A 14,460-nucleotide genomic window follows, 5' to 3' on the forward strand; every position below is an offset into this window, starting at 1 on the left:
ACAGATTCTAAAAATAGACATGAATAAAGGTAAAATTTCCAAGAAAGTACCAGTTTGAAGGCTTAAATTCATATTTCAACTCAAAAAATCGTGAGTTAACCTTACTTACCCTGGGCTAACGCTAAGAAGTCGATCACTATGATAGTCAATTAGACTACATAACTGGAACATCACTAGCCTATCACTGTGTCATCATAACGTCTATTTATAATCTGTTACATGTATATTGTGCCTATTTTTGTCAATCTATCCTGTTCTAGTGTATTATATATAAAGCTACCAAGCACGTAGTTTGCAGTTAAGACATAATTGATAAAAGCAAAACTTTTTGCCAAAGCCATCCTGAACTACAAATTTTAAAAGGGGTTTGTGACTGTGTTCTTGAGGCCTACAGTACCGGGACCTAAAAATGAAATAGTACAGTCAAACCCAAGGGGCCAAGGTATGCATGCCATTATTCATTATCATCAAGGAGTCAAATATTTGAAAACTCTGTGTTGTAAGTGTAAGATATGTGGTAGTCTAAGCCTAGCGTAAACCTATTCAGTCTTACCCTTGCCCATATTGTTGTGAGCAAAGTGCCAAAGTGGCACAATAAAATATAATCTTCGGACTATAGCCATTATAGGCCTAGCTTTGTATTACCTGTACGTGTATATAAAATGGGCATTGATATGAATCAGTCAATCATTATAATGCATTTAAAGAATTGCATTCGCCAGTCAAATGACATATTAGACTATTCACCTTACATCTTAATAATTTGTTAGGCAAATGAGATCATTAATAAAGAGATAATTAAAAATATTACTTACCTGATAACCAAACAACAAGCTCTCTAATAAAGTTTATTTATAGTTCAACACTTGTGATTTGACCCAAACCGTTTAGGGCCTATACTACCTATAATAAAGCAGAGATATAAGCTTACCTATTGCTCATTGGAGTCTGTTCAAATCCTTGATTAGATCATTAATATTATTTCTAGGAACTCTATGTGGTATTGAACTGAATTTAAGTTTAGTCAATAAAGTTTGCACTTACTACCGTACCTACAAAAAAAATGGACTGCTCGAGTTACTAATAATATTAATATAACTTACTAGTGTAGTAGATAAAAATACATAGAATTTTTAATGCACAATTTTTCGTTTTGTGGATTGAAATTTCTTAAAGTGACACCATTTTTTTGGACCAATCATAGCATAGTCTCAGAAATGGGATTTTTTTTTAAGCTAATCAGTAATAGTGTTCATAGCTCACCATCAAAATTTTAGCCTTCAAATCCATGTGTGTCTAGAAATTCTTAGTTTGAGATATTTTGATTGAATTATGCGATTTTTGGACATGTCTAGTACTTCTGAAAATTATTCACATATATTCAAGACTAAAATCAACCTCCTAAAATTGCGCATCTGCCCATTTACTGATGATAATTTTAATATAACTTACTAGTGTAGTAGATAAAAATATAAACATGGGCACATATCATTTTTGAAATTTGCTTTCCATTTTTGGTGCAAAGTTTTTGATTTTTTGCATCGAAATTACTTTGAAAAAATCAGACTGCCCGTTCTAACAATCTGACAGAAATGGCAAACCAAAATGGACATTTTGAACAAAAACCTATATTGAATGAACACTGGGAGAAAGATATAGTCACAATAGGGCTAGGTGATATTGTTTAGATCCCTGGTTTCCAACCTAGGGTGTTTTCACCCTCTGGGGATGTGAGATTAGGGTGTCAGGGATGTGGCCAACTGATGTAGGAGAAAAATTTATTTTGAGTTGAGAGAGCACCTCACATCATCACATGCTGCAAATGTGGTTGAAACAAATTTTTTGGGTGTGTGATTGCTACAGGGGTGTGAAGGATGAAATAGGTTGGGAACCACTGGTGTAGATGATCTTATCTGGACAAAATTACATGATATACCATGATAATTACCAGATATCACGATATTTGGGTATTTTTGAATCAGACAATATTACTAACAATATAAATTCCTATACCAGTATTTATCATGATACCTGTATATCACCCAGTCCAAGCCACAATAAACTCGTCATACACTCCACCTTTAAAGTGATACTACTTCAGTCTTAAAATGAACAAAAAATTTAATTCTCAAGAATGGTCAATAAGAGTATATATTCATCAGTTAACTTACCTGGTGTCATAAATTTACAACAGAATCCCTGTAAAATCTAGAAAATCTGAAAATTGGAATATTCATAAAACTAAGTAATTATTAAAAAACGCTTAATGTTAATGATTGCATTTTTATTAAGTATTTTTGGATTATGGGATTATAATAGGGTTCTGTTATGTTATTTATGACACCAGGTATATCTACTGATGAATATATGCTCTTATTGGCCCAGTTTAAAAATGTTTGAATTTTATGTTCATTCTAAGACTAGTATCACTTTAAATTTCCTGGTTTATTTGTGATGCAATACATGTCAATATGCACAAAACAAGCGTGGTCATATCTATGAAAAGACTTGTGACAAAAAATCAGGAGGAGGGAGAATATTTTGTTGTATTAGGCCTAAATGACTTTTACAAATATGTTTGAATATGGATGGTTATTATGAACTTTTGAGGGATTTTTACATCAATACACATTATTAAGATTTATAAATTTAAAGGAATAGTAAGTTTTTGAGAATTTGAAATCACTGAGGATTCATTAAAGCATTCTGTGACTGAGGGAAAAAGCCTGCTTTAAGCTAGCTTTCATGTGTTTCCACTGAGCAAATTGTGGTGTCATGGTGAAATGAGAATTTAACTCATAGAAAGCACAGGCCTAGGTCGTAAGCAAGGACTATTCATTTACAAGTGCTGGTTAACTTAGTAATGTTTTTTGTTAGTGATGATAATAATTAAATTCCCATTAACTATTTTCAATGGAAAGGTGGTTATTAGGTTTTTGTTCTTGTTAATATCTTATTTTGTCTTCTAAACCAAATTCACTTGGAAGTCAAAAATTGTCCTCAATGATGTCACATTGTATAAGCTTATAGCAAGATAGATGATCAAAAAATGGCAAAAATTTACAGCTCACACCCTTTTTTTCAAAAATTTCAAGAACAGAATTTGAATGAATGAATGAATGGTGTTAAAATAAAATTTTAAGCTTTTTGATACATGTATTTAAAGAAAAATGCTATGGAGAGCTGAAAGTGAGCTCTGGTGGTAAAGCAAATATATAAACATCTTACCAGTAGTGTCTTATGTATCTAAATTGATCTCTCCTATGCTAAAGAAAGAATAAGACTGTCTATCACAGCATTGTTGGCAACATTCCAAATTTATTAGTCACCTTAAAATTACTTTTGTGAAGATGACATGATAGTGAAAATGTATCTCATAACATGTAACTTTTTTTCAGATCCAAAATTTGAAGAGAGTTTCAATGTAGGTCATCTATTAAGCCAGTCATGTCATGTCATATCCAGTTATTAAAGGTGGTCTACAATCCAGCCAAAATTACACCTGGAATGATGCAGATGTTTTAGGGAAAGGAGCCACGGCTGATGTATATTTGGGGAGAAACAAAGTAAGTCTTATCTGTAAGGTCGAATTTTAATGTCAAGGAAAAAATGGTTAATAACAGTTTTGCTTATACCCAAATATTATTATCTTGTGATATCACAAATATTATTGGTATCATCTTGTGATATCACTAATACTGAAGTATTACCATCTTGTTATATCACAAATATTATTGATATCATCTTGTGATATCACAAATATTATTGGCATCATCTTGTGATATCACAAATACTGAAGTATTACCATCTTGTGATATCACAAATATCCAAGTATAATCATATTGTGATATCATAAATACTGAAGTGATATCATCTTGTGCTATCACAAATACTGAAGTGATATCATTTTGTGATATCACAAATACTGAAGTGATATCTTGTACTATCACAAATACTGAAGTATTACCATCTTGTGATATCACAAATATCCAAGTATAATCATCTTGTGATATCATAAATACTGAAGTGATATCATCTTGTGCTATCACAAATACTGAAGTGATATCATTTTGTGATATCACAAATACTGAAGTGATATCATCTTGTGCTATCACAAATACTGAAGTGATATCATCTTGTAATATCGCAAATACTGAAGTGATATCATCTTGTAATATCGCAAATACTGAAGACTTCAGTCTGAAGTAATATCATCTTGTAATATTGCAAATACTGAAGTATTATCATCTTGTGATATCGCAAATACTGAAGTATTATCATCTTGTAATATCACAAATACTGAAGTGTGATCATCTTGTAATATCACAAATACTGGAGTGATATCATCTTGTAATATCACAAATTATTACTATCTTGGAATATCACAATTACCCAAATATTATCAATGTGCTAATAAAATATTAATATTGATAAGGGTTACAGGTTGTATTTTTTTGGACCTATCATTCACATTATTCATTTGTTAAATGTGTTCATATGCTTCATGTCTGTGCATGTGTTTATATCTATTTGTGTTTGGGTGTTTCATGTGTTTATATCTATTTGTGTTTGGGTGTTTCATGTGTTTATATCTATCTGTGTTTGGGTGTTTCATGTGTTTATATCTATTTGTGTTTGGGTGTTCCATGTGTTTATATCTATTTGTGTTTGTGTGTATCATGTGTTTATATTTATTTGTGTTTGGCTGTTTCATGTGTTTATATCTATTTGCGTTTGTGTGTATCATGTGTTTATATCTATTTGTGTTTTGCTGTTTCATGTGTTTATATCTATTTGTGTTTGGGTGTTTCATGTGTTTATATCTATTTGTGTTTGTGTGTATCATGTGTTTATATCTATTTGTGTTTGGCTGTTTCATGTGTTTATATCTATTTGCGTTTGGGTGTATCATGTGTTTATATCTATTTGGGTTTGGGTGTATCATGTGTTTATATCTATTTGTGTTTGGCAGTTTCATGTGTTTATATCTATTTGTGTTTGCGTGTTTCATGTGTTTATATCTATTTGTGTTTGCGTGTTTCATGTGTTTATATTTATTTGTGTTCGGGTTTTTCATGTGTTTCATGATTATGTGTTGGTATATTCTAGGTCAATGGAGATATTGTTGCCATTAAACAATTCAGACAAACACACCGACCTGGCTATGATGTGGAATATCGAGAAATGCAACTTTTACAAAAACTCAATCATGAAAACGTTATCCGTCTGTTTGGTATTGAGCAGCAGGTGAGGTCATTATAATGGAAATAGCCAATTAACAGAGCCCAATTTCAGCTATCTATATCATTTCTTTCTGTCTTTCCTTTACTTATATTTAATATTTTTATTTTTATTTAATATTTTTATTTCTATTTAATATAAGTAAAGGAAAGACGAAAAAAATGTGATCATAAGCTACTGAAATGGTTCTGAAGAAGGCAAATAGTCCAAATGTTGACCAACAGGACAATAGTATATAGTTTTTATTGTTTTCCCCTTTTATGGAAATTTTTCAGAATGGGCCACACAATTTTTTTTACAGGTGCATAACTGATTGTATCAAAAACAAAAAAATATTTCAATTTATTCTCTAGGACACAATGTTTCTCATATTATCACATTAAATGTCAAATTTTACCTTTTCTTGATGTGAGGTGCAGTATGAATTTAAGTAAAAACCAAGCTGAGTATGAGAAATGTTTTGTGGTCATTTCTCTTATAATTCACAAAAAGTACTATCAAAAAGATATTTTTGTCCTTAAAATTTTTGGAAATAATAATGATCTGGAAATAGAAAAGGAGAGACCTCATTTAGCTTCAAATCTAAAATCTGTTGTCTGCGTCTGGTTATACAGGACTCCATTTTGTTTTTCAGTCTCTCAATGGGTCTGTTGTTATTATTATGGAGTATTGTGAAGGTGGCAGCCTCCATGCTCTTCTGGATCAACCTCAAAATACCTATGGTTTATCAGAGAGTACATTTTTATTGGTACTCAAACATGTTGGTAAGTAATATCAGAAGAGCTCAATGAAGTTATCAATGCTATAAAATTAATATTGTTTTGCTGAAAATACATTGATATTTGCATTTCATAACTATCAATTTTGGAACAAACAAATTTCTGTAAAACTTATTTTAAAGCAGTGGTTCCCAACCTTTTTCAGCCTTCACACCCTTGGAGCAATTACCTGGACCTTTCACACTTCCAAAAATTAATTTTTTCCATCCACATTTTCAACATGTGATGATGTGAGCTGCTCTCTCAATTCAAAAAAATTTTCTCTCCTACACCAGTTGGTCACAACCCTGGCACCCTAGTCCCACACCCCAGATTGGAAACCAGAGTTTTAAACGAACATGTTTGCCACCAAATCATACCTTAGTCACAGCAACAGGAATTGAGCTAATAAGTAATAGTGTTCACAGCTAATTGTCGAAATTTGAAACTTCAAATCCAATTATCTGCGTTTGAAATTTGAATTGATGACTCGTCGTTTCTTGATATTACGCCATATATAGAAAATACATATATAGAAATAGAAAGAGAAATTTGTATTTTGAGGTATATTTGAATGGATTTCCATGCAATTCTAGTAGTTTTGAAAACTATTTACATAATATATCCAAGACCCAAATCAACCCCCGAAATTAGCAAATCATAGATTTAAAACTTCAAAGCCTCATTGATTGATCTGACAATAACTTTCAATTTCAGTTAAAGGTATTCAATATTTACAAAGTCTGGAAATCATCCATAGAGATATTAAACCAGGCAATATTATGCGGTGTTTTACAGAACAGGGAGAGTAAGAAACATTTTTAATTTCACTATCTAAATGATACATAATGTAACATATAGTTGATGTATCATTTATCACCCATATAGTTAACACATGATGTATTGTAGACAGTTAAAGCGAAATGTATCACACTGATTATTGATACACAATGTAATATATAGATAGTTGATGTATCATGTATCACCCATATAGTTAACACATGATGTATTGTAGACAGTGAAAGCGAAATGTATCACACTGATTATTGATACACAATGTAATATATAGATAGTTGATACATTATGTATCACCCATATTGTTGACACATGATGTATTGTAGACAGTAAAAGTGAAATGTATCACACTGATTATTGATACACAATGTAATATATAGATAGTTGATGTATCACCCATATAGTTAACACATGATGTATTGTAGACAGTTAAAGCGAAATGTATCACACTGATTATTGATACACAATGTAATATATAGATAGTTGATGTATCATGTATCACCCATATTATTGACACATGATGAATTGTAGACAGTTTAAGCTAGTAAACAAAGTACATGGTTGATGTACCATGCATAGACTGTTGATATAATATGTATCATATACATAATATATAAATTGTTGTGTATCATGTAACACACAGATTTTTAATTCATCATGTATCCTATAGTATCATATGTATAATCAATTAATATTCGAAATAATTCAATTGAGAAACCCTGTTAATACTAAATTTAAAACATACTGAAAGTCTTAATGTCAAGGGTTATTTTTGCCTCATAGAAGTATATTCTTGCTTTAATCTGTTATTATAGTTTATTGTGGCTAAGTTGTACTGAAATGATTCTGGAAGTGGAAGAGATTACTACTTGTTAATGGGTACAGTGGAGACATTGAAAAAGGATAATCAAAATTATTAATTCGACTATAATTGATTCAATCATTTTACCAGCTCTAATCATATAGATACTTGACTTAAAGATGGGTTTCCTTATTTTTTAGTGTCAAATTAAGCAAACTATTTGATTAATTGGTGTTTCTAATGAATTATCATGTATTCTTAATCATATCATTGTGTTCTTATTGCATATAATTTAGAGTTTTAACCAATAATAAAAGTCCATGTATATAAAGTCTGGATAAACAAAAAAAAAGACTTTTTGACTTTTTTGATGGTTCACTTATTGGAATTCTGCTTGTTATTCTCTTTTAATTTAGTTAATTATAAATAAATTATGGACATGTGAGACAAACTGATATTTTTCTAAATCATTAGAACATCTCTACATTCTATTCATATAAGCACTATCATTTTCATTTTCATAAATGACAAAAGGCAACCCATCTTTAACTAAACGCATAATGTATTCATTATCAATTGCATCACAAAGTTGGATCATACCTTTTTCAATTTCAGAGTTATTTTTAAGCTGACAGATTTTGGGGCAGCTCGCAAATTAGAAGAAGAAGAAAATTTTACTTCAATGTATGGAACCGAAGAATATTTAGTATGTAACACTCTAGACCTATGAGTCTTATTCTTACTTTACCTTGACCTGTCATGATTTAAAACTTACCTAAATTTGCTTCTGTATAAAATGCTGGAGTGTATGATGAAACTAAGTATGCAAGACGTTAATAAGATCTCAGGCAAATTTGAAATTGAAAATATTTCAATGAAGCATTGCTGAGTAGTTGCCCTTGATTTAACATGGTAAACTGGCTTGTTTAAGGGATAGAGGTTAGAATTTTCATGACACTGTTGATGAAACTTAGGAAGGATATGAAGTTGGATCAGGAAGATAAGTTAGTAGTTCATCAAAAATATTTCCCTTAAAAAAAAAAATCTTTGGCCTGATTTTGTTGGTCTATGTCACTGACAACCATCTTTTAGAACCAATATGTTTCTATAAAAATTTATATTCATGTAGCCATTTTTTTTTTTTTAGTACCCTGCCATGTATGAAACGGCTGTATTGCGGCTACCAACTGGTCAAACCTTTGATAGTAGGGTAGATCTTTGGTCACTTGGGGTCACGTTTTACCACTGTGCTACAGGTAAACTACCATTTACCCCCCATGGTGGTCGCAGTAATAGAGAAACCATGTAAGTCTTTTATTCTTCTTTTTGAAATTTTTTATTTCCATTAGCACCACATATGTCCATGCCAAGATTCAAATACATAAGGACATGGATTCCTAGTTTTTCGAAAGTATGATCTTCTATTACCATAATCATCAAGCCACTGGAAGTCATTCTTGGCTACCTGTAACGCTTCTCAGATTGAAAATTCAGTATCTAGTTTACCTTCAATCGAATAAAATCAAATTCAAATTTTAGTGAGTGAAATAAAGCATCAGGCATCCATTAAAAATTAAGCTTTTGTCACTTTCATCTGTATGAATGCAGAAAAATTTGATCAAATTGTAGATGGATCAGTACTAGAAAATTAACTTTTAAAAGGGATACAGAAAATGAAAATAATTAGTTCCAAGTCTATTTACTTGACTCACTTAGTTGAAAAGTTATTTTAACCTATTTTGATGGATTTTATTTGTTTTCAGGTTTAAGATAATATCACAGAAAGAAACTGGTGTCATATCTGGAACTCAACATTTCGAAAATGGTCCCATAACTTGGAGTCGAGAGCTGCCCCATACTTGTCTCTTATCCAGGTAGGTCTCAATCTGCTGACACTCCTGAATGTTTTCCAAAATTAAAGGAATTGGTTTTCTAAAAATTTTATGTGCATCGGGGACACTGATAGCATCAATTTGCACCATTCCAATTTTAGTCAGATGTCTGTGGTTCCTGCAATGCTACTAAAACTAAGTGTCCGATGACATCACTAGTTGCAAAATATGCTTTATCGCGGAAGGAATTCACGATTAGTGACGTCATAAAACACTTAGTTTAAGTGGAATTGAAGGAACTGATGATATCAGTATCCCTGATACACATAAAAAATTTAGAAAACATCTTTACAATCCCTTTAAGGGTTGGCTCCAGTCCAATTCTTTAATGAACTGGTCATGGAATTCACAATTCCTTCCATCAAGACGCTTTAAATACATTGCATTAACCAGACAACAATTCAACCAGTGGTAGAGCCAGGTACCAAAATAAGGGGTCGGGTCAACTATCAGCGTTGAAATTCAGGATGCGGAAGCGCTGTAATGGAAATTTGAATCTATTTGGTATATTCTGACACATTGTAGGGCAAACACGAATTATGTGTTGAAATTTGGGCGTACAAACCATTTTATTGGTGGTGCAATTGAAAATTGTTTGTTGTTCTAGTGACTGAATACTATGTCTTTTGTTATTTTCAGTGGTTTAAAGAAAATGTTAGTACCATTACTAGCTGGATTAATGGAGACTGATCAACACAGGATGATCAATCATGATCAATTGTATGATATTGTAACTAATAATATTTGTAGTTGTATTGTAGTTAAAGTTTTTCATTATGCGACATGTACTAATTTAAGTATATATGTAAATAGTAAAGCATCGTAAGTATAGACATTTCTATTTCAATTTTAACAAGGCCAGGTTTCGAATTAATATTTTCGGTGTGGTAAATAGACACTGCCATTTCCATATTACATCAATGGATACCCAATACTTACAAGACTGTAGCAAAGGTAAAGGCTGTATACAGTTTCTCTGTGACTTCTTGTGTATCAGAGATACAAATTGATTCAAAATGTCTGTGTTCAAAATCACAAATGAATTCATTATATTTTCAGAAAAAAATACAATAGGAGGTTAAAATGTTTTGGTCGAATTTACATAAATTAAAATATAATCACTTCTCCCTAAGTCTCCCAAAATTGGCAATAAGCTAGTTTTCCTCTTATTCTGGATGAGCCTTAGATCAAATCTATTGCTAAAGCAATTGTTTCATTTATTTTAGATTATCTGTTCTACAAGATAGTATAGCTGAACAGACAGAGATTCCAGCAAGTCAGCAGATTCTCTTATATATGGGTCGTTTGGTTAAACATGAGATAGATCAATTAGCTCCTATAGAAACCTATCCAAAATATCTTCTCAAATCACAGCTTTATGTATATAATTCTACTTATACAGATGAAATTCAACCTTTGTATCTGCCTGATTTACGTATGTATTTCCCTAATTTTTATACGCACACATAAAATGTGGAGCGTATATTGTCGTCACCCATGTCCGTCCGTCCACAATTTGCTTGTAAACACTTTAGAAGGCACAATTCTTGACGGATATGGACGAAACTTACTGAAATTGTTTATTATCACCCAGGGATGAACCCTATTGAAAATCAGAAAAATTGGAAAATATTTAATTCGAGTTATTGCCCTTGTTCTTCAAAACGCGTTCAATTTTTAGCTTGTAAACACTCTACATGCCACAATTTTTGCTGGATTTTGACCAAATTTTGTGAAGTTGTTTATTATCACCCAAGGATTAACCCTATTGAAAATCAAAAAAATCGAAAAATATTTAATATGAGTAGGGCAATAGCCCTTGTTCATCAAAACGCTTTCAACTTTTAGCTTGTAAACACTCCTAATGCCACAATTCTTGCTGGATTTTAAAGAAACTTGGTGAAGTTGTTTATTATCACCCAAGGATAAACCCTATTGAAAATCAAAAAGATCGAAAAATATTTAATATGAGTTATTGCCCTTTGTTCTTCAAAACGCGTTCAATTTTTAGCTTGTAAACACTCTGCAGGGCACAATTCATGATGGATTTTGATGAAACTTTGTGAAATTGTGTATTGTCACCCAAGGATGAACCCTATCGAAAATCAAAAATATCGAAAATTATTTGATATGAGTTATTGCCCTTGTTCTTCAATGTTCATTTTCAAACAAAGCTGCCAGTGGACGTATTTTACCTTGCCTGGTAAGATATCTTTAACATTTAACTCTGTATTTGATAGTTAGACTTTGATAGTTATTATTGACAAAGGTAAAAACTTACTGACTCTATATCTGACCTCTGATAGTTATTATTGACAGAGGTAAAAACTTACAGACTCTATATCTGACCTGTGATAGTTATTATTGACAGAAGTAAAAACTTACTGACTTTATATCTGACCTCTGATAGTTATTATTGACAGAGGTAAAAACTTACAGACTCTATATCTGACCTCTGATAGTTATTATTGACAGAAGTAAAAACTAACTGACTCTATATCTGGCCTGTGATAGTTATTATTGATAGAAGTAAAAACTTACTGACTCTATATCTGACCTGTGATAGTTATTATTGACAGAAGTAAAAACTAACTGACTCTATATCTGGCCTGTGATAGTTATTATTGATAGAAGTAAAAACTTACTGACTCTATATCTGACCTCTGATAGTTATTATTGACAGAAGTAAAAACTTACTGACTATATCTGACCTCTGATAGTTATTATTGACAGAGGTAAAAACTTACTGACTCTATATCTGACCTCTGATAGTTATTATTGACAGAAGTAAAAACTTACTGACTCTATTTCTGACCTCTGATAGTTATTATTGACAGAGGTAAAAACTTACTGACTCTATATCTGACCTGTGATAGTTATTATTGACAGAAGTAAAAACTTACTGCCTCTATATATAACCTCTGATGATTTTCTATTTCCTTTTTTCTTGTATTTTTTCCCTTGTATGGTTTTGCTTTTTTTGCAGAATATCAGGATGCAAAACTCCTTTTCATTTCATTTCAGCCACGTTCCCTGACTTCAAATCAACTTATCCTGACTATGATAGAGATAGCAAAATTGTTTTTCAATGCTCCTCGAGAAGTTACTATATCAAAGCAATCACAGATACTTTGGTCAATAATCAGAAATGTTTAGTGGAAGGGGAACAGTTTTTAAGGTAACTTAAGGATAGTTTCCCTTATTTTCATTCATAAAGATAAAAATGTTAATTCTTATATGAATAGAAAGTGGTTCTAATGACTTGAAAATACCAGTTTGTCTCACATGTCTATAATTAATTCATAATTAGCTAAATTAGAAGAGAATTACTCGCAGAATTCCAATGAGTGATCAAGAAAGATCAAAAATTCTTTTTTTTCTTTTAAGGTTGATTTTTTTATTGTCCCTCTCTTCTTTAATCTGTTAGTTAACAGTTGTTTGTAAACACTTTGTTTTGCACCATTGTTTAATTACAGTGAGGTGAACATTTGCTAAATAAAGTTAGTCCAGTAATAGTGGATCTGAAAAACTAACTTGATTTACCAAATGTTCACTTCACTGTATTCAAAACGCAACATTTTATCATATATAAGGATATTTAGCACTCTGATTTGCACAATATCCTACAACTCTTCCATTCTGTTAAAACTAACTAAGACGTAGTAAAGAGTTATATAAGGCAACGGTGAAGCAAAATGTGAATGAGTCAGCAATTTTTAGTTAGAAATATTACCATCTGTAAGGGGAGATAACATATATTATTACATTATTGTGGTCTGGTGGTATAATGGTTACAAATTCTTGCAGGAACTACGTCATTTCCAATTAACTCTTTCTGGAATTGCACGAGCCACAGTCATCGGAAGAAAAATTGGAATGTCCCAAATAGAAGTCAAAGGTGTCCCTGATACCCATAAAAAGGCTGGAAAACCTCTTTACAATCCCTTTAAGTTACGTTTTATATTTCTGTTTTGTAGGAGTTATATTTCATCCAGATCCATGTTAATAGACGAATCCTTCAATGGTGTAGTGAAAGTATTAGAACAGTCGAGTAAAAGATTTGAAGTTTTTTATAACCTGTTGAAATCTATTAATAGATTCATGGATTCTGTATTCAGCAAATCTCCGGAGCTAGAGGAAATTGTTAAAGACGTATCACTGATATCTGTTCATAAAAAGGTAAATTTGTTTTTGAATCTGATTTTGATTTGAGCGGTTAAGTTGCAATGATCCCTTAATGTTCACAAAGTCAAGATATTATCATATTTGTCTAATACCTTGACTGCATTAGCCATTATAGAAGTTTGTAAATGTAGTGGTTTGATAGGATTGTATGCCAACGAATACAGCCAATCAGAGCCCTTGATAGCAAGACTTATTGATAATAGACTTTCTGTGGAGTGCTCTGATTGGCTGTATTCTTTTTCTGTCTGAATTTATCAAAAAGATAAGACAGATATATTTTTTTTTTAATGATATTGGTCCAAATTTTTTTATTTTTCCCACAATATTTGATTAAAGGGACATTCTGCCTTTTTTGTAAGTCGAAAACAATTTTTGCTTTAATTTGTGGAAACTATACACCAAAATCTAGAGAAATGTGCCCTTGTATGTATCTTAAAGTTTTAACAAAAAAAATCCAGCCGTTAAATTTTAAACGCCAAAAATATCAAAAACATTACATAAGGTTTTTAAGTTTGTTATGCTTTTTGGAAACTGTTTGGAAACTACTGAACGGATTTGAGTAAAATAAACGCTTAATTGTAGAGAAATATGTCTTCGACGTTTTCTAATGATTCCAACTAAATATAATGAGTCATTATAAAAGAAAACACCAAAACTGCTAAATTAATAATTGGTACTCTTAGTTTTTAATGAACCCTTTTAAAACAAATTCAGTTTGATCAAGAAGATACATAGATATAAATATTATACTTAAGAAATATGTTCAGGTATAATTTACGACATTTTT

General features: G+C 31.3%; 1 protein-coding gene across 1 annotated transcript in view; it reads left to right on the top strand.

Annotated features, from left to right (window-relative positions):
• Nucleotides 1–1,592: 1,592 nt before the first annotated feature.
• LOTGIDRAFT_168021 (hypothetical protein) overlaps nt 1,593–14,460 on the top strand; it is a gene marked incomplete at both ends in the record, with an annotated part of 13,735 nt that continues 867 nt past the window's right edge. The window contains 12 exons of the mRNA XM_009065884.1: nt 1,593–1,674; nt 3,466–3,566; nt 5,110–5,247; nt 5,876–6,005; nt 6,717–6,807; nt 8,212–8,302; nt 8,744–8,901; nt 9,360–9,470; nt 10,128–10,310; nt 10,715–10,923; nt 12,513–12,666; nt 13,466–13,667. Of these exons, the coding sequence (XP_009064132.1) occupies nt 1,593–1,674; nt 3,466–3,566; nt 5,110–5,247; nt 5,876–6,005; nt 6,717–6,807; nt 8,212–8,302; nt 8,744–8,901; nt 9,360–9,470; nt 10,128–10,310; nt 10,715–10,923; nt 12,513–12,666; nt 13,466–13,667 (1,650 nt within the window). The remainder of the gene's footprint in view (nt 1,675–3,465; nt 3,567–5,109; nt 5,248–5,875; nt 6,006–6,716; nt 6,808–8,211; nt 8,303–8,743; nt 8,902–9,359; nt 9,471–10,127; nt 10,311–10,714; nt 10,924–12,512; nt 12,667–13,465; nt 13,668–14,460) is intronic.

Source organism: Lottia gigantea, assembly GCF_000327385.1.
Source record: "Lottia gigantea unplaced genomic scaffold LOTGIsca_71, whole genome shotgun sequence".
NCBI lineage: Eukaryota > Metazoa > Mollusca > Gastropoda > Lottiidae > Lottia > Lottia gigantea.